Raw genomic sequence first — 27,457 nt, 5'->3', positions numbered from 1 at the left:
GCCCATTGAATATGTCAATCATGTAGCTATTAACTATGAGAAAAGAAGAACACGTCTGAACGAGCTACAGTCCAGAGTCTTTCTATGTTATATATAAATAAACTGAGACTGACTTGTAGGAGACAACCCTCCTGTCTGCTGTATATTTTCTATGAGAACATAAAATTGTACAAAATGTGAAGTCAAATAAATGGCACACAGTGTTTATATATATCATCCATCAGATTTATTTTGCATATGAAGAATTCCTGATATCCATGCATACAATAAATGAGCCCACAGGTGGCAAAACAGTGAGATTTTTCTACTAAAATATAGTATATACTCCACCTAATGAGAGGGACAGTTTTTCCAAGGTCTCATAATAATTCTAATAATAAAACAGCAGCAACCCACATTGTTTCCACTCAGTGTTACAGTGTCACAAAGAAGGTTAATCAATTTATTTATAAACTTCTCTTCTTAGCACATTTTATTAAAAAACAAAAAAGCTTAATTGGCCTCTTAAAATGTAAAAATGAGTTTTTGGTTAGTTGTACTTGGCAGATATTTATATATAATGTAGTGCTCTGCAGGCTCAAGGGGAAAGTTTAAAGGAGCTCAACAGTGAGTGGATGCTTCTTGTTCCAAAAATACAACAAAAAATATATATATTTTATATATTTAAAAGTGACCATAAAACAAGTACAAACACTATATATAAAACTTCAATTACAATTACATTTTTCCTTATGTCAACTTTACAAATAATGAATCTGGACTTGATATGATCATGAGTTACTCCGTGACTTTCTCCTGTGCCTCTACACTTTGCAGACGCAGACAGGGGTGGGCACTGTTGAGCTCCATAACTTTGGCAACTACGTACAAGGTTCATCTGCTGAGGGTCTTAATTTTTGCTCGCCTTTGGTCAATTTAGCACAAAGCCGCATTGCTAGAGCTTATTTACTAAGTTTAACTGCCAAGTACAACACCATCTATAAACCCAACCATGACTTCCACTGCAATCTCACTCTGATATATTTTAATATCTACAGGACATCTGAAAAAATACATGTATACAATGTGTAAACAAAACAAAACAGACATCATATGTTTACTGTACTACGGGTACCGCAAAATTCAAAGCAAGTCCTCGATAAACAATAATAATATGCACCCTTATATTTTTTACTGTGATTGTTCTGAGGTCAGATAGCACCTTGTAACAGTTTTTCGGACATTTCCAAACAAAAGAAACCATGAGGTCCATATTTGGTATTTGTTTTGCTCTGAGTCACAGTTATCCCGATCGCTGCTCAAACAGAGTCCACTTTCACCTGGTTATTGTTCGTCATCATGGGCGATGGTTTGCTTTTCAGCCGCTCCACCGCGTCATTGGAGCTGTCCTGGAAGAAGATTCTGGCCGTGCACACCGACACGACTATGCGTTTGTACTCACGCCTGAAATTCTGATTCAGCACACCGTACACTATGGCGTTAAGGCAGCTGTTGAAGTAGGCCATGAAGTAGCTGGACACAAACAACCACTCGGGGATGAGCGGTACAACTACTTCCGGTTTGATAGCCACCGCTAACCCGATGAAGTTGAGGGGCGCCCAGCAAACGGCGAAAAGCACGAACACGACGAACATGGTGACAAAGTTCCTGACATCGTGCGGCGTTAGCTTGGGCCGATTGTCAGGTTTCACCCTGCGCCTCACCTGGATGACAAGTACCCAGATCCGCAGGTAGCAGTAAGTGACAATCATGATGGGCAGGATGAAGTGAAAGAAAACCACGGCGATTGTGTACGCCGAGCTGGCCGACTGCTCGAAAGTGCAAGAGTACACCCGCGGATCGTACTGCAAGGAGCCTACGAAAAGATTGGGCACGATGGCTACTACGGTTAGCGCCCATATTAGCATGACGTAGCATATGGAGTTTTTGTCGCTGTACAGTTTGTCGTACTTGAGGCTGTGGCAGATGTAGCAGTAGCGGTTGATGGCGATGCCGGTGATGTTGAAGATGGAGCCGATGACGCTGACGCCCATGAGGAAGCCGCTGATCTGGCAGTGCATGTAGCCCAGGCTCCAGCCATTGTGGAAAATGGAGGACAGGACCAGGGGGTATGGGTAGATGGCCACGACCAGATCCGCGACTGCCAAGCTCACCACGAAGATGTTCCCTGTGGAGAGAGAAAAGACAGTGGTGAGACATACGCAGACATGTTTCTAGCTGCGAACGGATCTTCAACGAGAACCTCAAACCAAAAGAGGAAACCCAAAATGTTTAACCTATTTCGACCGTAAAGGCTCTGGCAACTCACTTTCAGTTTTGACTGCGGTATCTTTCCTAAAACTGTAAGAGCAGAGGCTACATACAGTTCATTTACAACAACCGCAAAAATAATGATAATAAACTTAAACTGAACGACCCTGAAACCATGTGCACCAGCCATGCCTCTCAGCGACTACTGCAATGTCAATATATGCAGGTCTGAATTAGTCTGAATTAGCATAAATGTATCCCGGAGCATCCCTCGACAATTTGAGAGCTTTCATTTAATATTGACATTTGGTCATTAACGAATCATGAAATGGTTTTAATTGTAATCGCGGGAGAGGGGTTCCCACAGTGCACGTGCCAGACAAATTTGATTTCGAGGTTGTTCCACAATCAAGGGCAAACAAGTCTTTGAGTCTGATCCAATGGATTATATATGGGCTTTGCTGAAGGACATTCAGGCTCTTTCAAGGTGGTAGTGTTACGCCCTTGATCTTTTTAAAATATTCAGTATAAGATGAAAGAGAGGGGATTTGGATGGAGGCAAAGTGACATTCAAGAGTTTGTTCGTGAAACTTTGGGGATTTTGCAGTGCAGATTCACGTCCACTTTTTTTTTTTTTTTTGTATGTAAAGACTTGCAGCGTTCAGTTTGGGCTCAACGCTGAAATGTCCAGTGTTCCGTGCTATTTGCCTTTTACACCAAATCCATAATGCAAATGTCAACAGATGCTCGTTCATATGCAGCCAGATATATTAGGAGGCCTCAGATTAGAAAGTGCTGTGCTGCTGGCAGAGAGAGCAACTCCATGTGGTAATGTGGTATTAACATAAAATCATTCAAATCAATGTTCTGTTACGTCAAAAACTAAATTTGTATTTGGCAAAAACTATAGAGGAGGAACAAGAACTTCCATCATGTAATTTTTATGTATTGTTAAAACTTTTTCCACTATGCTTTTCCTTCATACTTGTTACACCGTAGCATTAGTAGCATGTTAGCATATTCAGTACAAGACAAAGACTCTCCAGAGCATGGGACTGTTTAACCAATCAGAGAAAAGCATAGTTCATATCAAAACTAATTAAATAATGTCAACATTTTCTTAGAGCTTGATCTCAGTTTTAATATTAAGAATACGATGAGGGACTAAAACCATTTAACAATACATGTGTAGTCTTTTAAGAGGCAACTAATCTGCAGCTATCGTCTGAGAGTTCACACTTCAGTGTGATTGGTTAAATCCGACTGTCACTCACTACGAGCATGGCTGTGTCTGAATGTCCCCCATAGCCCCTAACCCCACTTCACTCACAGAGCGATTCTGACATGCAGCTCACTACTTTCAGGTCACATGACTCTGGGTCTGGCTGAAAGAAAAGGCTAAACTCTAAAAAAAAACTTGATTTCTGTCATAAATATTGATCATATTGGACTGGCACACGAGTATTTATAGACTAATAATAACTGTAGAAGTTTTTGTCAAGCTGGATCTCACGTAAACAGATCGGATTAGTACATTTTCTTATCTAAGGTGTGGAAATTATTGCTCTTTTAACAGCTCAAGCTAAGCTAAGCAGCTAATGCTAGAAACTTTATACAACAATGGTCCATTTAAGAGTGTTTTATTTACAAAGAACTAAAAATGGTGTGATCCCTAAATAATTCCCTAACTAGGAAATGGACACTCCCCTAGTTAGCCCCTGACAGAGGCTGACTAATAAGATGAATAGGAGAAAAGCACATTTGTGTTTGTGCATAGATTTGGGTTCAGTTACATTTTTATTGTCCAGCCCTACTGCAGCCTGTGAGAGTGAAATGTTTTGAAACACGACTAAGAATCGCACGAAGAAATAACAACTCACAAGTTTTTATCAAAGCCTGATATCGTCAGATCTCTGAACCTAAGCAGAGCTGAGCCTGGTTAGTACTTGGACTGGAGATCGCTGGGAATACCAGGTGCCACAGTGGGACAGTGGAAAAAACATTGTTGTGTCCTTAACCAAGTAACTTCCCCTGGTATGAGCAAATATCCGTTATCGGCCACAACAGCAAGACAAGTACTGGATATTGGTATCGACTCAAAATAAAATAAGCAATAAAATATACAACGATACACTATGTTCTGTACCCTTCAAGATACGACACTTTCATTTATCAAACAGGTGGGACAAACTGCAGTATTCACCAGTCTCTCAATTTCAATATTTGAATCCCACACTGGTCCCCTTCACTGTGTTGTTCTGTAGTGGTGCAGAAAAGGTGGAATGATTTGTCCCACCTTGGTGCGAACAGACTTCTCTTAATAATGTAAGTCCTGAGGCTCAGATAGTAGGCTGTCCATATGGGACAGATCCTATCCACCACTGCACCTGTCTGCGCCTGTCTGCGCCTGTCTGCACCTGTCTGCGTCTGTCTGCGCCTGTCTGCACACGCTGGACTGGACCTGCTATGGCTGCAGTTTGTTTGATATAGGAGGGCAGGAATCATTACAAACTTTAGTGAATCTGATGTATTATGAATAAATGTTTCTCTTTTTTGTTTTAGTGGACTTGTCGTTTAAAGTGCCCAGGTCTACAGGGCTGCTGTCATGTAAAACTGTTTGTCCCCTAGAGGCAGGATGCATGAGGGCAGTATTCTCTTTGCTCCCTTTCAAACTCAGATATACTGTTCAGTCAGTTTTGTCTAGAGCCACTGCTCGCTCCCGATCGCTTTTAGTGAAAGCCACCCCAGTCTGATAATGTGTAGAACTCAGTTCAGTGCTACACACATCAATCTGACGTGAGTCAGGTTTACTGGGACAATGAGCCATCATTGTGAAATGATCTGCATTAAAGCCATGCATTGTACTTCTATAGTGAGATTCCCATTCCCAGCTGAAAGTCCTTCTCTCTCTAAACCTTAAATCAAAATAGACACTTCCACTTCCATCTTTATGGAAGCTGTCGTTCCTGTCATCTTGCATTACTCCTGCCCAGCCCGCTGTCATGAGTATCAGAGCTGCACAGAGCAGTGAGCAGAACACACACTGAACGCTGAGATCTTCACTCACCTGTGACACTGGGCCTATCACTATGACACCATGCATTCCCTGTATGTCAGCCAGAGCCAAACACAGTGTGTATCTCTCCCATCGGCCCGCGCTGAGAGGCAGTCCAATTTCAGCCCTGGCATTTGGTGCGCCTGTATCAGAGCCGTGCCTGTGGACCTGTCAGTCTCAGTGGGCCATTAGCACCAGCACTGATCGGGTGGTATTTTGTCTGATGATTCACGTGGCAGTGGAGTACACTTACATGATTCTTTCATTGACACTGATATCAGTTTTTTAATACAATGCTGCTCATGAATATAAACCTCTACTCTTTGTTCAATGAAAAGTTTTGTTTCTGCCGTCAATCCCTCAGAGCTTTGGGTTTGTGGACCTCCAGCAAAGAAACTATTATCGTCTAAGGCTGAGGTTTAAATAAATAATACTTAACTAATCAAATATTGAAATAGTAACACTTTTGCAAATGAATAACCATTTTCAGAACCATATACAGACTCAGATATACAGACCGAGTGCGTTTTTGGGGTCAATTTAGTGACAACAACTAAATGATTGATTGACAGAAAGAATAATTGTAAGATCACCCAATTAGTGAAATAATGATGATAAGTCTGAGAGAGACGAGAGGCAGACCGACCTTCACTGATGCAGCCCACCATACCCCCTCCCCTGTGTCTGTGTTTCATCAAGAATTCTAAAATTACTGAGAATATTTTGGAAATGCTTCACATGTGAAATTAATTAGCCAGTTTGTCCTTTAGTTAGTGTCATTCCGGTGTCCTCTGTGGGAATGCGCTGCACCTGCTGTTGGCTTCAGATCCCGGGTTTGGGCAGAGCTTAGTTTGAGCCGGGTTATGATTGTATCTCTATCTTTGCTCGCAGCAAAGAGGGCGCCGGACGTGTTTTTCAAATGTCCTATTCAAAGGGGATTTGGATGGGTTAAATTTACCCCCTGGAATTATTTCCCATGTGATTGTTTGAGGACACGCAGGTCTATCTGAGAGAAGATGGACCAAAATAGTGGTTTGGAGTGAACACTTGGATAGTATAATGCAAGATAATTGTGAACTTAAACTTGCACTATGTTTTTATTGTTCAAAAATACCTGGGAAAAACATGGATTCTCATTGCGAGCAGGTCAACTCTCCACAGATCTGACCTGGAACTTGGTCTAGTGGTGTCATCTGCTTTTCTCCAGGGAGATAGATGAGTTTAATGTCCTATTGTCAAACTAGGCCAACCAATAATAGCTCCATGGAGTCAAGAAAGTTACGTAATGCACATTTAAGTTGAGAAAAGAAAAAGTTTAAATGCTTAAAACTCAACTGAAGATCACAACCACAGACTGTATAAAGAAGTGAACTGAGGAAGTGCGATGTCACGTATAGAAATCACAGAAGACACATGAGCTACAGCAGCGACGAGGCTTTGCTGTTTTTTACTTGGTCATTTTCATACTATAAATGACAAAGCAGGAAAAAGTAAAGACTCTCCACTGGAAAAGTCACATAGTGGTGTCTTTTTGGCCAAAAAAATTTACAGAAACAAAATCACGTTTCGTTTTGTTTTTGTATATTGCACTGAAAAACTGCGTATGTCCTTACTCTGAGCAGGCTTGCATCTCCACAAACCTGACTCGTATTTGGCCTGGATGAGGGCCTGCTTGTTTCCACGGTAATGTTGTTCCTTTGGCTATAAACTCCCACAGTATGGCTTAAAACAGATCAGTCTCCATCATCTTTTCATTTCCATGTTGCCATGAATGTGACCTTCAGAAAGATTCACACTGCACCTGTAATAACGATATAGGCGAGATAATAAACCTAAGAGATAAATGTCTGAAGTTTATGGAAGGTTACACTTTATTTTCTTATTCCAGAGACTATCAGCCAGTAATAATAAATGGGCAGCAACGCCAGCGCAGTCACTTGAACAACATGCAGCTCTAGCGTCAGATGAAAGTGCAGAGTCAGGAGATCCCCGGCGTCTTCGGGCCACACCGTATATTTAACTGTCCATGTTGTTCATTTAAAAGTATTGATCTGTGGTGTTCAGGAGCTGTGTGCAGAGCTTCATATGTGCCCAGTGACACGCGTGAAGCGAAGGTGTTCATTAATGCTAAAATGTACTGTACTGCCACGACTATTATACTGCGCTTCTTTCTCAATGTTTATATTCAAGGGATTTGTTTATATCTTTTTCAGGGTTAAATTGACCTGAAATGTTATGTTTTTATGTAAAAGTTTGTGTTTTGTGTGTAGGTAAAGCCTGTGTGGTTTGGAGAATTGGGCCAGATTAGTCAGATAGCCTTGAATTAATACTTCATATTCTCAGCAAAAAACAAAATGTGAATCTGTCAACTGGACAAATCATTGTAGGAGAGAAGATGTTTCGCTGCTCATCCAAGCCGCTTCTTCAGTTCTGGTCAGATTGTTGGTGGACATTGCCTTATATCTGTCTGAAGGGAGGGGCTTTTCAACTTGTAATGCCTGCCTATTGTTCTCTTTGTTCCTGTTTGTTTAGCTTCTTTAACTCCTCTCTCAAACCATTTCTTTTGGTTAAGATCTGAACTTCACTATCTTCAAAGGAGTGGTTAGTGGCTTTGAGATGGAGATGTACAGCAGACTGTGGTCCTGAGCTGCTCTCACGCCGGTGTTGGTACATCCTCTTATGGAGCAGCTGTTTAGTTTCTCCAGTGTAAGACTCTCTACACTCTTCACTACACTGAATGGAATAGACCACGTTACTTTGTTTATGGCTCGGGGTTTTGTCCCTAAATTTCGTCTTTTTGGATCAGACCTTGAAGACTGAGGGATAACACACACTTCATATCCGTATGCAGTTCTCCCGTCACCAGTGGTAATCCGAGAAGCTCCTCCATGTTTTTAAAGTCCATACATCTTCACTGAACTCAATTTGATCACTTTGAGCACACCTTCTATCTTGCCCCGACGCCTTTTCTCTTAAGAAATGAGTAGTTATGGTGTGAACGCGTGGTCCGAATAGATGAAATTCAGCTTTTAGAAAATATTGCTTTAAATTGCCGAGGGGAGATGGGCTCTGTCACTGTGGGCTGTGATTGGCGTGTGCCTCTGAGTTTCCATTTGGCTGCAGGAGAGATATGTCCTTTTTCCATTTCTGACATCCCCGTGCACTTTGAGGATTCTGGTTTAACACGGACACGGGCCAATATGTTTCAAATGCAGAACTGTTCATGTTGGTTGTGTAGGCACACGGCGGGTCTATGGAGGCCACAGTATCACATTTTAGTGTAACGATCGTTGTGAGAAGAAATGGTACAATTAATATTCATCCCGACTGACCCACAGTGAAATGCGTATATCAGTATTCATTAATATGTCAAAGTTTAGATCACAATTCCTCTAGTAAAATCTGAATGATTACGCCAAGTTAATGTGACCTACAAAGCACTGAAAAGTAGACTGAACTGAGATGGGACTATTCATTACTTTAGTAGTAGTAGTAGTAGTAGTAGTAGTAGTAGTAGTAGTAGTAGTAGTAGTAGTAGTAGTAGTAGTAGTAGTAGTAGTTACTTTAATATTTTATGGTTACTGTATTTTGACCTGAGTAATCATGATTATCTTGACATCGCTAGGTTGGTCTGACATTTTCAAATTTGTACAGACCATAACTATGCAAAATTATGCTATTGACAGTTAATTATGTATTTTATTAATGCAATGAAGGTGTGAACAAATAAATAAAGAGACTGAGCTCATCACTTAAAAAGAAGAAGTCCAAAGTCGCTAAAAAGAAGCGGATTTGGCGACTGTGGTTCTGGTAAGCCGCATAAACTGCATATATAAATGGAAATAGTTAACCTGCTAGTGTAGTAAATAGGAAGTGATCATGGGCGCGTTTCTGGCTCCATCGACTCTGGCTCCAATTCACTTCACATTGGAAAACTTTCGCCTCTCTCTAACCGGCTCTACATGGTTTCGCTGTTTTGTCCGTAAATCAAGATATGTACATTAATAACAGACAAATCAGGCGCGTTCTTTGCTCATGTTAGCAGCAGGTTTGACTGACAGAGTTCCTAAGCGCTCGCTCCCTGCTAAACCAGCGGTGTGGGTGGGAAGGGCATTATCTTCAACAGCCTGGCTCCAGATTGGCTCTTTGGTTGCTAAGATACTCGTGATTGGAATTCCAAATATGAACACTATGTGATGTCCCACTCCCGTAGATCACTTCTTTATACAGTCTATACTAAACCACTGCCTTATATCCATCTGAAAGGAGGAGCTAACTACATGTTGAAGGTGTGAACTGTCCTTGAGTCATATTTTTTGAGGTTTAACACTAGAATACACAAACTATCCTTACTGTTTGCTTTGGTTTGGGTTGTGCTGAAGAGGGAGCTGTAAATGGGTGACGTGTTCTACTGTAGTGGGTGTTTTAAGATAAACATTCACGCCATTACACATCTTAGTCTGTCAAATATTTCCTGGCTAAATGTGCCTATTTCTTCAGTCAATCTTGGAATGTTCTGTGGTTTTCTCTGGGTCATGCAGGGACTGCCTCTCCTGTCCTCCAGCCGTTCTGCAGAGATGGGAGCTGTGTGATTGGATATGGAGCTTAGCATAAGTGCAGCCAGTCTATTTCCTCTCTTTAAATCTTGTTCGTTTCACCACTTCAGTGTGAGAGTTAAAGCCCTCGTCAGCTCCTTCCACTCACATTTTGTATGCTTCTTTGTGCTAAGATCTATTCAAAAGTGTGGAAGCTGGCAGAATGATTCAGGTGAGACTTTTATAGATCACCGCAATTGATTATATTACAGGCCATCACTGCAGTTACCCACCAATTTAAGTCAAGAGTCTATAATGAAAATTCACCATACTTAAGGCAGTGAAATAAGTAGCTCTTCAGGCATCACCTTCGTGTTTTTTATTTATTTATTTATTTTTGCCTGGAATGTTTCATGGTATGGCATTTTTTATTAATATTATTGGCCCAGTATTTAGTCAAAAAATAGACTAAAATCAAAGCATGTTTTTATTTATTTTTTATGTTGGTTGTTTCTATTACAACTGAAAAACATGCGTTCTCACTCTGAACAGGCTTGCATCTCCACAAACCTGACTCTTATTTGGCCTGGAGGAGGGTCTCTTCCTGCTTGTTTCCAAAAAATGTTTTTCCTTTGGCTATAATATTGTACGGTATGGCAAAAATTTATCTATCTACATTGAGAAGGTTTTTTTTTAAAATATTTCTTATCCATATATATGTTTATATTTCATAGAGATGCTTTTGCTTTGCTTTTCAAATGTTTTAAATTCTAAAAATATCTTAAAATGGCATCACCCGCTTCTTTCTGTTTTATAGTATAGTTTTACGCTGTGCTATAATCTGGAGCGTTTTAAAGACAAGCTGTTTCCAGACCCCGTCATGAACTTAAACTTTTACAAAATCATACATAATCATCCCTATAGATACAAACACTACTGTACTGTAAGTATACATGATTTCCATTGCATTGTAGAGCCTCGTTTTCACTGTGTCCTTGACGATACGTCCTTATCATTAAGGAGTGGCAGTTATGCTTCAGTAGCTCTATAAGACTTGCCATTTGTTTTCAGCTATAACATCTATTCACATTCCTGGGGTGATTGTGTGCACATTATCATACATTAGAATAGGCCTCCACAGGGATTCACCATAAAGAGTTGTTCTTTGGCTCTCACAGGTTTGACCCCGGTCCCTCCTATGACGCCATGTGCAGACTGTGTGACTGCAGGCCTTCATTAGGCTGCTCCAGACTGGAGTCGGAGCGTGCACCTGCCCGGCATATGTTAGTGCGTGAGACTGTTGAAAGAGAAGATGGAAAAGTGGATAATTGCATTTTGGGAACAAACTTGGGCCTACAATGTTACACAATGTTACAACTAATGTTATCTTTAAACTGTTAAAGGAGTTCACTGTTATAGATGTTTGTGAGATGATCGGACTTCTACAGCGCACGACCATTACTTTTTAATACTTGTTTATTTCTCTTTATATGTACAGTTTTATAGCCTTTATCTGGTTCTAAACATTGATTTACAACTGTGCGCCATTATTCAGTATCTTTAAACACTACACCCACACTACACACACTACAACCACACACTACAACCACACACCACAATCACACACCACAATCACACACTACAATCACACTCCATAATCACACACTACAATCACACACTACAACCACACACTACAACCACACACCACAATCACACACCACAATCACACACTACAATCGCACTCCATAATCACACACTACAATCACACTCCACAATCACACACTACAATCACACACCACAATCACACACCACAATCACACACTACAATCACACACCACAATCACACACTACAACCACACACCACAATCACACACCACAATCACACACTACAATCACACACCACAATCACACACTACAACCACACTCCACAATCACACACTACAATCACACACCACAATCACACACTACAATCACACACCACAATCACACACCACAATCACACACTACAATCACACACCACAATCACACACCACAATCACACACTACAATCACACACCACAATCACACACCACAATCACACACTACAACCACACACCACAATCACACACCACAATCACACACTACAATCACACACCACAATCACACACTACAACCACACTCCACAATCACACACTACAATCACACACCACAATCACACACTACAATCACACACCACAATCACACACCACAATCACACACTACAATCACACACCACAATCACACACTACAACCACACACCACAATCACACACCACAATCACACACTACAATCACACACCACAATCACACACTACAACCACACTCCACAATCACACACTACAATCACACTCCACAACCACACTCCACAATCACACACTACAATCACACACTACAATCACACACCACAATCACACACTACAACCACACACCACAATCACACACCACAATCACACACTACAATCACACACCACAATCACGCACCACAATCACGCACTACAATCACACACCACAATCACACACCACAATCACACACCACAATCACACTCCACAATCACACTCCACAATCACACACTACAATCACACACCACAATCACACACCACAATCACACACCACAATCACACTCCACAATCACACTCCACAATCACACACTACAATCACACACCACAATCACACTCCACAATCACACACCACAATCACACTCCACAATCACACACCACAATCACACTCCACAATCACACACTACAATCACACACTACAATCACACACTACAATCACACTCCACAATCACACTCCACAATCACACACTACAATCACACACTACAATCACACACTACAATCACACTCCACAATCACACTCCACAATCACACACTACAATCACACACTACAATCACACTCCACAATCACACACTACAATCACACTCCACAATCACACTCCACAATCACACTCCACAATCACACTCCACAATCACACACTACAATCACACACTACAATCACACTCCACAATCACACACCACAATCACATACCACAACCACACTCCACAATCACACTCCACAATCACACACTACAATCACACTCCACAATCACACACTACAATCACACACTACAATCACACACTGAAGGTCATAACAGCAGCAGACACTGTGCTGCTCAGGACCAGTCTTCAGGTTAGTGGATCAACACCTCGACCCCTCGACTTAAGGCCAAATGCTGTCACTTTACTTAATAAAGATGTTTGGGTCTGTCTCCTGATTTCAGATGGGCCTGGTTGATGGATGGATTCACCGATTAGAGAATGGTATTGTTCACTTGTTTTTAGGTCTGCAGTGTGTGAATGTGCCAGACCTCTGAATGAGTTCTTTAACGGGAAAAAAAAAAGTTTTTGGAGAAACATGTGGTCAGCTGCTGTCAAAACAAAAACGGTGATTTATGTGAAAAAAAGGAAAAAATAACAAAAATAATGAGAATTTCTGCAGGATCACCAATCAAAGCACTGCCCCCATGTGTGTCTGTGTAAAAGACGTTTTGCTCTGAATGAGACCAGACTATTTGACACACGTCTTCTGCATGTGAGAGACACGCGCTGCCAGTAAACGTCTGTGATTGGACCATCCCAAACTGGACAGTTGTCGGATACAAACCTGCAAACACAGGCATAATAAAAAGGTGAAAGGTCATATCCCCCTGGCAGGTAACTGCGCGCCCCATGGGCTCACAGTTGTACTTCTTTGCTTTTCTGCAATATTGTTTTGCCAAAAAACTGAATTTAATAATAGTAATAGTAACCAAACAACTGCCCCAGAGGATTGATAATAACACAAAAATATATTTTGCACAAAATCTGTGTAATTTCCTGCATTTTAGTGCCCTGGCTCTTGTCAGACTGATACTTGTAACCCTCTGAACAGAGTTCTACACATCAATGATCAGGGCGTTCAAACAAATACTTGAAGCTGATTGGTGGAAGCGTCACAACAGCACATGTAATTGTAACTGAGTAGATTTTTTGGGTAGTTGTACTTTTTTGAGGAGATTTTCAAAACTGTACATGTGCTTGAGTATAATTCTACCTATGTCATTGTAATTAGTTACATCTTAAATAATAGATATCATTGAGCACAGAATAAGTCCTAATTGTTCCAATCCAGGACTGTTTTTGCTCCTTTCAAACTGACGATCACAGAACAACACTGCACCTCCTGCTCTGATTGGACAGAGCTCAGAGAATGTGGATCAATAAAAAAAACAGTATTCATAAGGTTTGTATGGAAACGTGATCTAAAATACTTCTAAAACTGTGTTAAAACGGTAGCAGTACTTTTAATAGATACATTGATACATTTTTGACTGTACTTTTACTAGAGTACAAAGGTTCAGTCCTCTTTCCACTCGTGCCAGTTACACCTTTAAAGATCTTACCCTCCAAATACAGTAGAAGTGATAAGTCCATTACTGCTCTCATTTCTGATCCAGATTAAGAACTTCATTTGAACCTGGAGAAGCTGACACGTGATCTTTATTGGAGATTTGCCAGCTCTGAGCGTGGCATTAGCGCTAATAAAATACAGCGGGAGGAAGAGAGAAAGGCAGGATGGGAAATGACATTATGGAGCGATTATGTCCCCGGGTCACGATTTACGCCTATTGTGTTAATGAATGAAGCTGTGGCAGGCAGAGACCACGGGACCTCGCGGCACCTTTAATCTCCTGCTATTAACATGCAAAATCACTCAAAGCTGTTTCTGTTTGGAGGTGTGCACTCGCGATATTAGCAAAATATTTTATTTATTCATTTATTAAGTGCGATATTACATAGTTTAAATGTTCTATGTTCTGTTGGAATCATTGTAGTTACTGTATTTTTTTTTTTTTTTACCAGTACTCGCTCACAAAAAATGCCGTTACGATGTTTAAACAAGACATTTTGTGCGTTTGTCTACTATATTTATTAAGAAAATAAAATCAGAGAACAAAGTAGAGTATAGAGCAGTGGGCGTGTACCGTTGGTGGAGAAAACCAGACACTGTATATATTCACTTTACGTTTGAAAACTGTGTCCTCTCTCTGTAACTGCTGCTGTCAGACTCGTCATTTTGGTCTTAAAATGTTCGTATTGACCCGCGCTACATGATCCTGAGGTTTTTATGTCACTATTTCAGAATCAAAAGACTTATTGCCATTGTCAGTGAACGCAGCTCACAAACTAGGAACTTACTTCGGTGATAAGTTAAAAAAAAAACACTGCATAAATACAAATAAGGGCATGCACACAGTTTAAAAAGATGCTTAAAAATGAAATAAAATTCTTACAGCAGCATCAGAACAACAATTAAGGTGACTGGTTTTATAAAGTGTCCAGTTTAGTGCAGATATTATAAAGTGTTCATGAGACAAACGGCAGAGGGGATGAAACTGTTCTTATTTCGTCCATGAATCAACATATGAACATTAATAACAGAAAAATCAAACGCCTTCTTTCCCCGAGGTCGCTCCATCTAGCATTAGCTACAGGTTGATTGACAGTGTTGCTAAACCAGCGGTGCAACCTGCTTCGGATTGGCTCTTGGATCGCTCCGATACACGCGGTCAGAATTCCTAATATCGAAACTGGCTCCAAATTCGCCGCTATAACCGCTCGCCTCGATGAGCTTCATTTGACTGGAGCTGAACGCTGTGGGTGAAGTCACGATCCCTTAGTCCACTTCCTTACGCAGTCTATGCTGAACACGGCGTTAGATCAGAGCAATGATGTCTTGAATACAAAGAATACTGCAGCATGAACTGGTCTAAATACAATGTGAGTAAATGAGAAGGGTAAAGCATTATAATAAGGTTAAAAGCTCTAAAAAAAAAGTTAATTTTGCACAATATGTCACCTGAATTTCTTGGCAAGCTTTGTGCATCTTCATAATATTGCAATGATCTCTATCTGTATTATAGTTGGCCACTTTTTGGAATGTTCTGAATAATTGTGAATGCAGGGGATAAGCAGAAAGGATATGAATGTGGATTTGACAATAATTGCTGTAAGTAAGCACAAGGGGCGGGTGGGGGCTTAGCAGAGCACACATTGTGTTATTACAGGACTCCATAAAATAAAATGTGACAGGAGCTTTACCGGAACAACATGCCCTTTCAGAATGCATTGTTGAAAATCAAGCACATAATCTGGGCTTTACAGGAGCAAGCAATATTTTAATGCTCCAGGAAGCAGCAAGGAAAGGACAGATTGGGTGACCTGAAGTGGGAATTTTCTAAAGCCTCTTTTCCACTGGCATGGATCGCCTTGGAGTGGGTCTGTTTGGTGTGGCTCCCTCCAGCCGAGTTGTGTTTCCATGATCCAGGCTCAAGGCTCTGGATCCAGGGGCAGAGACACTGACATCAACCAAAAAGAACTAATGTTTTCTTAATGAATAAAATCTATCTCTTATCCAGTGTTTGAATTAAGCTTTTAATTATATGGCAGATTTCAGCAATTCTCAAAAAGACGTTCTGATTCTGCTTTTTCATCAGCTTTTCCTGCAGTTATTTCACTTCTCTGAGCCTCTAAGCCACATTTTAGTGTTTTGTTTTTGTTTTTTTTCTGTGATGTATTGAGTTGGGCTCATGTTAGATGTTTTATGCACTGGAAATACATTTTGATCTTTATGCGAGTGCAGTGCATTGATAAACAGGAAACAGCTGTCGCTAGCATGCTAGCCATGGCGCTAGCTTTGTTTTGCAGAGCATATGGGCTCAAAATTTAAGCTGTTATCAGTGGAAATACAGCGGTTTATCTCAGGATCAAGTCAGCGTTGGGTGAGAAATTATTATTTTCTGTTTATATCCGCTTTATGCTGTGTAGAGTCTGCGTTCTTTCTTGTCCAATCATCTCATTTCTTGTGTAGCCACATCTCAGCTAAAGTGAACCTGGAGCACTGGCCCTCTTCAAGAGCCTTTAGGGCAGGGGTGTCAAACTCAATTTCACTAAGGGCAAAATGGTTCGTCTCAAATTTGCAAAAATATAAAAAATGTCTGTGTAACTGCGTAACTCCTGATAAATTGACATTTTAAGACAGTCATACATTTAAATTTACCTTGTTGCAGGCCACATAAAATTGACATGGCGGGCTGCATTTGGCCCCCGGGGCTTGAGTTTGACACATGTGCCCAGTTTTTAGACCCCTAAAAACTGGGCAGTACAATTCACTTTAGACAGTGGAGACACTTGTGGCCCATACCAATCCTCTCCAAACTGAACCAGTGGAAACAAGCATTTTTTGGTTGACCATATTCCGCGGCACGCCACCTAATAAATCTAATCACATCTTTTAGAAAAAAAGTTGAGGTAGACAATTAGCCAGTGTTATTTAACATAAGACACAGGTTTCTAGACACAGGTGTCCAGACGTCACAGAGCAAGAGAATCCATACAAAAACGCCCCAGAGATCCCTTATAAGAGGCAAGAGAACTACCACACAAAAAAACGTCTGTGGCTGGCTATGCAAATTGTCAAAGTAAGCAGTTTGTACATGGGGTTTACAGGAGCTTGTGCATTTCAGTGCTTGGTGCGGCAGAAAGGAGACAAGAAAAAGAAGGGATTTTCAACAGTGACCTGGAGTGGCCTGAGCAGAGAGGGGGATGAATGCAGCGCTGTCTTGCACTTCTTAAGAATCATTGACACAACAGCTGATTGGAGCAGGCACCATGTAGCCGCAGGAGTGTTCCCATGTCACAGCGCTATGCTAATGTTGACAGTTTACTTGGCTTCAAATGAGAGAGGCATCAGCAGTTTATGTGGGCTGACCTGAGTTGAAGGCCCTGTATTCGATTATCTTAGTGTATTTGGGCCCCAGACTGTATAAGCAGCTCTTGAGGTCAGTAAGGCCCTTCTTGCTGTGAGATGAAAGTGCTAAATGCTGCGCAGCTGTGTCATCCACAAACTTTGTAGAACGAGAACCACGTGGAAACATCTAAATAAAATACAAAGCCAAAAACATCTGATGTGTCCTGATGCTGTGCTTTTAAAGATGTCTGGATGTATGTTGATGTGTGATAACAGACAATCTCTCCATCCCGAATGCTCCGGCTGAAGAAACTCTGACACGAGGAAACCAAACTCAACGGAGCAAAACCAATGCATCGAGACAGATTTAATACTGGTCAGACTAAGGTTATTTTCACACAAAAGAGCATTTGCTTCGAGAGCGGGGCGCTTGGGCTGCTTTGAACTCAACAGTCACATTCTGATTCACATTAAAAGTTCATGAGAAGGCCGACGACCTTGGGCCGACCTACACAGTCTGTGGTATGAGTAAAAGTGCTTTGAATTAAGTAAAAAAACCCAAAAAAACCAAAAACAAATCCTCAGATCACATATATTTGCATGAATGTGCAGTGAGCTTGGTCCACAGAGCGCAGTAATATGTGAAAACGACCTAAGTTAAAGGTGCTGTGTATAACTTTATGAAGGTGGCACATCACCTACATAATACCATGGAAATAGGACGTTAAATCTATACTTAGAAACATAGGTAACAGGTGGAGATAGGTAAATAGCCATACTGTGGGTTATTTTAGTCAGGACACATATTTCCACGAGAACAAGCAGGAGGAGGCTCACTTGTTTTTTGTTTGTTGTCTGTTTTTCAGTGTTACAGACGTCTTTTGTCTTTTGAGATAATGTTCCTGTCCATGGCACACTCTTGATTGACTCGTGCCCAGCTTCAATGCACTTATCAGATGTGAGGCTTTCGTGTGGGGAGATAATCCGTAATGTTCAAACAATGAACTGCTTTCAACAAGAAGGAACATCAGAGTCAAAGATGCTCGCTGTTGTTGTATATTTGCATAGCCTCAAAACATCTCGGGTTTTTACCTGGTTTAGCCTTTGTATAACAGAAGATTTGTGTAATGAGGCGTGGAAAACCAAACGCCACACATGATATGATATGATCTGATGAATAAACTTTAAGAATTGTCTCATATATATAATTGGTTCATATATTTCCTCAGTATCAATCATTAATTTGTCCGTTTACTTCTCGCTTCTTTTGTTGATTCTGCAGAAATCCAAACTGTCTCTCACTCCAAAACAAAGGACGCCATGTTTGTTTTTACCCGAGCGGTGCATACGCGTCTGATTGGTTAATCCACCTGTCAATCCCACCCTCTGTAATCCGGGAAACAGGATATTTATTACATTCTTATTAGAAAATAGTATTAAAAAACATTTGAATAGACATTACGTTTTTATTATTACTAGTAATTAGGTATGATGACGCAGTCTCTATTGTTATTTCCTCAAATCCTAAAGATTACAACAATTAATGGGTCATTTCAATCCTTTCATGCCATAAAACAGTAGACTAATCCTCCTTAAATCTTAACCCAAGCAAAAAGGTCCCTGGGTGCTGCACTGGAGTCAGCAGCCAACTCAGCTATGTATCCTTCTGTTAGGACCGACTGGAACAACTATGGCTATTTAAAAACTCATGTTAGCTTAATTTCCTTGTTAAATGCATGAAGTGAGTCCAGCAAAGTGATTTAAGATGAGAAAAAGAGTCAATATATAGCGTATTGTTGTATCTCATAAACTGTTTGCCTTTTTGTTAGCCAGTGCGTAGAGACAATAAAGAATCTGATGAATAGGTTCTTTTTCTTCCTGTATCCTGTAATTTTCAGTCACTCTGGGCCCTGGGTACAAATCTTGCTGGGCCCTCATTAAATGTTATGAAACTTCCATGTTACAGATTTCGTAAGGGGCCCCCCTCTGCACTTGGCCCTAGGTAAACAGTCCCCTTAACCCCCCCCCCAGTCCAACGCCCCTGGTCACGAAACATTTTTAACCATGTCTCAGTTTTATTTAAGGAAAGATTAATGAGCTCCGGTTTTGGATAGCACAGCCTTAATATCCCGTGGGGTTTAGCAGTGGGACGCATCCGAAGTGAGAATTTCTCTGACACCTTGGCTCCACTGGAAGCTTAACCCTGTTACACAGAAGAGCTCAGCCACGCTACATCAGGACAGTGCTTGAACGTGTTTGTAAAATGTGTTAATGTTATAATGTTATGCCAGCAACACGTCTGCGGTCCAGACGCCCCTATTGACCCGGGTCAGTCCCAGTTTCAGCCCTGTGTCCCCTGTCCCAGCAGATTTATCCAAAACCAATGATCTGAACAGCAACAGTTAAGGGTAAATAAACTGTCATTGATTTCGCCAAAATACAGAGAAAAGTGCTTGAAATACTGAGTCGTGAATAAGGCATGAACGCAGCAAATTTCCTTAATTACTCACAATTTTATTATTACCAAACAACCCAAATAGGAAAGTCCCAGTTTTTGAATTTGAAAATTTGGCCGCCTCGCCTTTAGGGCTTTTAAAATATGAAAAAACATAATGCCACCACTTGCTGAAGCTATTGTGGGAAAAAAAGCACTTTTGTCTAACAGAGAAGACTAACTTGTGCCAGTTTTTGTTCTGTGTGGATAGGCCCAGTAATTACAGAGACAGAATAAACTAGAGCTGCCCTAATCAACTCTAAATTTAAGTTTATGCAATTATCAATTTGCAAAGGCGGCAATTATTTAGCTAATTGAATGTCTGCAAGGAACAAAAACGTACACATACACACACACAGGTGGATGTGGGTCACTTCTGTTACTGACTAGACCCAACCACCGACTGTATTACAACAAAAATCACCCTCTTAACAATATTATGTCGATATTACCGTATTATATCTGTACTACGTCTGAACTTTGAGCATCTTGTGTTGTGAAAATACCTGCCTGGCGTGTTTCTCTTTGTGTTGTTGTTGTGAGTGAGCGGGGAAGGCAAAAGAACATGAGCAGAGTCACATTGGATGAGCCAGAGCCCTGCAGCTGGGGGCCCGACACAGGCTGACAGCGCAGGTCACATCTCCCTGCACGCAGCCCAAAGACGCGGCTCGTCTCCTGTCATGGTGTCAATCTGATTACATAATCGCTATGTGTCATGAAGAAGAGTTGGTTATAAACATGCAGGTTATATATATATAGCCTCCATGAGCTTCATTTCGCTGGAGAAACGCTACGGGTGACACTCCTTTAGTCCACTACTATACGGCCTATGAGTGTGACCCTGGATGAGATTTTAAACTGTAAATCTCATGTTGACAATATAAGATAGAAAATATGCACAAATATTTCAGTGTTAAGTGTAGTTAAACATTCACTGAGGTCATTATACTATTTTGACTTGTTAGTTGGGTCATTTGTATCATTAACGTAGCAGTGGAACTTGTTATGTGGAGTAGAATTTGTGGATGAAATCCCACACGGGGCGAGGACACAGAGAGAACAGCAATGGGCCCAGGATGGAGCCTTGCAGTACACCTCATAGAAGAGGACTGGAAGGAGATGTATCCGCCAATTTTTATAGAGATGCATTGTATAAGTCAACTGTTTCTGCATCAAATTATAAAGCGTTTTCTTGTCCGAGAATCAGATAATTAGCATTAGTCTTCACAAAGTTAACACTAAACGGTTCAAAAAATGGTTTAAAATGAACTCAACCTGTTTTTCATGTTTTTAAGACCATGACAGACAAGTACAACACGTTTCATTTTAGGTTTGTTCGACTAGTTTAAGAATTACTTCTGTTTTTATTGACCATTTTTTTAACCAGGACAGTCCCGCTGAGATTATGGATCACTTTTTCAGGAGAGCCCTGGCCCCAGAGAGGATCCTACTGCAGGCATGGGTAGAACATTCAAACTCCACACAGAAAGGCGCACCATCTCAGAATCAGATCCAGGACCTTCTTGCTGTGAGGCGAGAGCACTAACTGCTGTGCCACCATGTCGTCCTTCTATCAACCAAATACATTTTGAAATGTGGTGAGGCTTCTGTGTAATCCAGGGCATAATTACGATGATCAAAATTACTACAATTTTTGTGTATCATTATTATTTAGTGTCTTAAGTGTTGCCAGTGAAATGTGCAGTTCAGCACAGCTCTAGACGCTGGAGCAGTGGGGCTGGCACAGTGTGGATGTCTGCAATCCCACAGAAACAGATTCCCTTCCAATCCCGCCTCCTTCTATCCAGACTATGGAAATCTCACAAACTCTTGTAAACAAACTGATTTTAGTCCAAAAATTCCTGTTATAACACAAGCCTCTACTGGCAGTTGAAGAGGAAATAGTACTGAAAGAGAAAATATATTTACCACAAGGTTGTTTTAATTGAACTGAACGCAGTACAAACCTCTGCAGTCTGAGGAACATGAAGTAAATTGGTCTGAACACTGCTGACTTTCATTGTGGCTTGAGTTGAGGGCTCGTTTCACATGGATCTATGAGCAAAAGCTTAAAGGTGCCGGACCTGATTTTTACTGTCTTTTTAAAATATGACAAACAGAACTAGTTCATTATAAACGGTTTGCAGTGGTTCAAAGTTATTCTTCACTTACCTTGTGTATTCTGAGCTTTCTAATTATTCACCATGATGAGATTATAAGCACTTTTCACAACTTTCAAAGCAGAGTTTTGCAGTTATGGTAACGCTGACAACAACTAGTATGCTAATTTTATTATTTTACAGGGTCAGTGCACATGTTTTTAACACTTTTATAACTTTAATCTGAAAAGTTTCACTGTTTCACCTTATGATTGATGTGTGTGTTTGTGAGTGTATTATGTTTTATGCTGCCTTCTGCCCAGGTCGTCACTGCAAAGGTGTTTGCAAGTGACTTACCTGGTCAAATATCGAATAAATAAATAAATATATAAATATAATAATGCACCCTTCCTGATTATCAGGCAATTAAAACTATAGAAAATAGTAGACAATAGAAACACCAATAGAAACAATAGAACAATAGAAATAGAAAAATTAAAACAATAGAAAAATATATATAATAACTAAGCTAATTGAAATTTTTTTCACTTTACAGCTGTGCCTTTTGTCAGGGTCAAAGAATCTGTGCAGTACAATGTTATTATTATTTTTTTAATTGCTTTTTTCTGCACACAAAGCCGGTAATAAAGAGAAAAAAAAACATCTTTATAACAATACAATTACTTTTTTTTCCTTCCCCACCCCCAAACCTCCCCCCTCCCATTACCCACCCTCCTCCTGCCGTTGCCTTCAGACAGAAACAAAAGAAATAATTACATTAATTTAAGAAACAAAAGAAAATGATTTCAATAAATAAAAACAAAGAAAAAAAAGTTATACATATATAACTTTTTTTCTTTGTTTTTTCTTTGCTGTAGTGATATTAGAATGAAACTATATAGAACTACCTGATATTAAGGTGGGCTTGCTTTTCGTAATGCTATGTGCTTTAGACCAACTTTGTTTAGTCTAATATGGGATTATTTGCGTGCAATGGTCTACCAGATTATGAAACAAAAGTATCTGTTTGAAAAGGGTGGAGCGTTCAAAGATAAAGGGTGTTTTTTTAGTTTATCTTTTGTCATTTGAGTTCTTTACCTCCTCTACAAAGCATCTAACCGTTGGCGTCCTTCCGACAATACCCATGCTGTTACCGTGACATTTCAACACGCCGCACTCCCCACTGTGGCCAGCAGAGGGTGCCTGACACTTAGTTGACACGTTCAAAAGGTCAATTTCATTCCGGGTATTTAAACGTTTAGGTTAAGTTATAAAACCCCCAAGCACGAGCATCCAAATAGTTATTAAAAACACACACAAAACACAACTGTCAGAGCTACAAACCCTTTCCAGTGGCTTTAGAGAACATACTTAATGCAAATACAGCATGACTGAGAGTGTATGTATGTTTGTATTAGCATGTGGGCGTAAGGTGAGATGCATCGCAGTGGGGAGCGCTGATGGGCGTGTGATGGGCTGATGTGGCGCGCTGCTGTTTACTTCAATGAGATCTGCCCTCCCCCTCACGGAAATGACAGTTACAGTGACCGTAGATTCAACACGCTCTACTTCAAAACAATGTTGTATAGCGAAAGAATTGAAAACCAGATACTGATCGATGCTAAAAATAAAGTATCGAAGCTAGAAACTCATTCAAAGGACTAGCTGCACCAGAACAGAGTTGGAAAAAAGGGCTTTTGGCTGTTATGCTTCACAAAAATGGAAAATTGGATACTTTGGTGTCACAATTGCTATTTAATAATCTGGTAACAAACATTTATACTCCCACCTGCAAAGGTTTTAAATGGACCTATGAACTTATTTGTTTTGTTTGTTTCTGTATTTGAATAGGGCGCCCGTGAAAAGGAGAGTAGGAGCGTTATCAATGATTTATGTATTATTATGTATTGATACTAAAAAGAAATTAACCTTTCCAGTATAACTTAAGAATGATCTTGAGTTGTATCAGAACAAGTATAAGACACATAGACTCATATACGCCCATTAATGCTGAAAATTGCATTCAATTGTCTAAAGCACATGTGTCAAACTCAAGGCCCGCGGGCTAAACGTGGCCCACCATGTCATTTTATGTGGCCCCGACAAGGTAGTTTAAAAGGTACGATCGCCTTAAAGTGTCAGTTTATCAAGAGATGCGCAGTTATACAGCCATATTTTTTACATTTATGGACATGTATATGCAGTATTTGTAACCTGAATAAGTAATAAATACCAAAACAGTTAATGAACAAGTTTAAAAAGTTGTTTATTTTACATTACATCTGGCCCTTTGAGGGGAACCATTTTGCTGATGTGGCCCTCGGTAAAAATGGATTTGACTTCCCTGGTCTAAAGAAAGATTTTTTTTTGTTATTTTTACTACGATCATAGTATGGGAATCAGTATTGAGTATCAAACCAGCTTAGAAACAGTCTGAAATTGTCTGTACGTCTTAATAATATCACATGAAATTTGAAAAAGCACATTTTAGATCATCAAATGCGTAATTTGTACTGTCTGCACTATAAAAACTTGGAATTGCTGTCATTATATTGCATTTCACTGCTGATGTTAATGATGAGCTAAGTTAGTTTTGTATATAATTGTAATGTAATGGGTATTTTATTGTGTGTTCACCTGCCCAGAAACTGCAAATGGAGATGGAGAATACTTTTTATCTTTTCTTTTGTAAGATTAACACATTCGTACGTGGCCCCTGACAAATAAAGACTAAACTAAACTATTCCTCAGTATCGAAATCCAGTTTGAAATGTTAGTATCGTGTCCACGCTAACGCAGAAAGGACTATAGCCGTGTGATTATGCTTAAGTCAGTAGTACAGGTGCTTCTGCAGAGCGCTGGCCCGGGTGTGAAAGCTTGAGCCTGGCGGGCGGCTGACGGCTTGACGGCTTGACCTAGATAGTGACGGGCGTCTTTACGGTTCAGCTGGGACGCGCTCCGCAGCTTTGAATGCATTGTTGTTGTCACCACCGCTGCGTTACTGTTTAACCATTGTCCTCACATACGCTGGGGCGCAGGCGGAACAAGAATACTGAACAAAATGTATTTCAGAAGCTTTTGTCGCAGTGTGAATGGAGGTGCATTTGGATCTGTATTTATGATGTATATTTGTGGAGTTGCATCCGTAAACTCTATATATAAATCGACATAGCTAACCTGCTAGCCACCGCGTTCGAAATAGGAAGTGATCATGGGCACGCTTCCGGCTTCATCGACTCTGGCTCCAGTTCACTTTACATTAGGAAACTGTCTCCCCTCTTTCCATAAATGCTGTCGTCAGATTCGTTATGTTGGTTTGGTCTTAAAATGTTCATGTTATTATTATTTATTCCGCTATTGTGTCCATAACTCAAGACATGAACATGAATAACAGACAAATCAGGTGCCTTTGTTGGATTGACAGCATTGCTAAAGTGCCCGCTCCCTGCTAAACCAGCGGTGCGGGCACTAAAGGGCATTACCTTCAACCTATCTTGCTCCGGATTGGCTCTTTGGTTGCTGTGATACGCGCGGTCGGAATTCCAAATATGGAACTCAGCTACAAATTCGCCCCTGTAACCGCTAGCCTCGATGAGCTTCATTTGACTGGAGCCGAACGTTATGGTTGACGTCACACTCACTTACTCCACTTCTTTATACGGTGGTTGTATCCAATGATGCTACAATATTATGGTTAATGGTGAGGGGTCTGCAACTTTCCTTTTTCCATGAGGTTTGTTACAGCTTTGCCAAGAATTTTGCACAGGAAGGTATTAAAATGGTGTTTTTATTGTTAAAAGTAGCATCTCTCCACAGATCTGACCTGTAACTTGGCCTCGGCGGTCTCACTTGTGTCCATGCAGATCGGCCTGTTATGCTGAAGTAAATATAGATAAACGATAATATTGAAACTAATTTATGCCACTGACACAACAAGCGAACCGCAAAAACTATTCTAAATCTACAATATTGTTAAAAAAATGGCCTACATGGAGATAAGTTTAATGCCATATTGTGCACCATTCCAGGCAAAGCAGGAACATCTCCACGGAGACAGGCAGGTGAACTTTTAACAGGACCTTCCATGTGAAAAGTTACATAGTGTACACCACCTGATCGTCTCCATGGAGCAGTTATCACTTTACCTGGCATGTTTCACGGTACAGCATTAAACTCCTCTATCTCCAGGAGGCAATAAATGCACCTGTGACTGGATAGATGCAAGACAGATAAGTTTAATGCTACACTGTGGAACATTTTCAAGCAATATCATCGCTACGGAGGTTTTAGCTTGTGTCGTGTCTGTCTGACGCGTGCTGTTTGTTCTGACATCCAGCTATTTGCATATTGTGTTCACGGATATAATCATTTCATGCCATATTGAACTGCTCTATGTCGCCTGCCTCGCTTCAGTTTTTAATGTCCCTTTAATGGACACGAACACAAGCAGCGAGCTAACGGTTTCTACGCTGAATAGAGTCACGAACCATTTCCCCTCTGCCACGTGTTACTGTGTCGTTTTTGAGGTTATAGCATAAAAAAGAAATAGGCAAGACAATATAAACAAAAACAGAAACATGGATTACACCGTTGTCATGCCGGGTTAAAATCCAGTGAGTAAAAGTGTGATTTTTAACATGAAGCGTCTACTGAAAGGGCGGTCCTTATGCGAGGGGGAAGAGGGTTTCGGAGGTTGGGGATGACGACAACAAAGACTCAGTCACCTTGGCTTTAACCCTATAGAGTCGGATGTTATCGTCACCAATAGAGACTTTCCATTACTGTAACTCCGCAACCGATTGTGCTATTATGTAAATTCAAACGTCGTCTTAAAGCAGAGGCATGGGGCTCTTTAAATATTTTACTCTTATTACGGTAATCTGCCTCTGTTGTCCCTCGAAGGTGATGAATGAGAGCGTAGGTGCAGCGGGGATTTTCCCAGTCACTTATTCAATGTGTCAAAGAAAAAATACAGATGGATATGTAAAATAGAGGTAGGTGTGTGAAAAAATGCAGTACATTCTGATGCTTCCTTTAACATGATTTTTATGGCTAAAAAAAGAATAAAAGTCTAGGCGAGCTATAATGGTCTATAACGTGCTCAGTCCTTAAAGGGTTAAGTGTCGTTTTTGAGACGACTAGTTGAAGCTGGCCCTCAGACCTCAGAGTGGCATAAATAAATGTAAACTATAAACGATAATAGCAAGTTCTCCCCCAAAATAACTATTCAACATGTACAG

At 40.5% G+C, this 27,457-nt stretch overlaps 1 protein-coding gene across 1 annotated transcript in view; it reads right to left on the bottom strand.

Moving 5' to 3' along the window:
- Positions 1 to 207: 207 nt before the first annotated feature.
- The window catches only part of mtnr1aa (melatonin receptor 1A a), a 68,781-nt gene continuing 41,531 nt past the window's right edge, over positions 208 to 27,457 (bottom strand). The window contains exon 2 of the mRNA XM_033974646.2: positions 208 to 2,167. Within this exon, the coding sequence (XP_033830537.1) occupies positions 1,299 to 2,167 (869 nt within the window). The 3' untranslated portion in view covers positions 208 to 1,298. The remainder of the gene's footprint in view (positions 2,168 to 27,457) is intronic.

The sequence above is a fragment of the Periophthalmus magnuspinnatus genome, chromosome 1 (genome assembly GCF_009829125.3).
Source record: "Periophthalmus magnuspinnatus isolate fPerMag1 chromosome 1, fPerMag1.2.pri, whole genome shotgun sequence".
Taxonomy (NCBI): Eukaryota; Metazoa; Chordata; class Actinopteri; order Gobiiformes; family Gobiidae; genus Periophthalmus; species Periophthalmus magnuspinnatus.
This window is presented reverse-complemented; position numbering and strand designations above follow the sequence as displayed.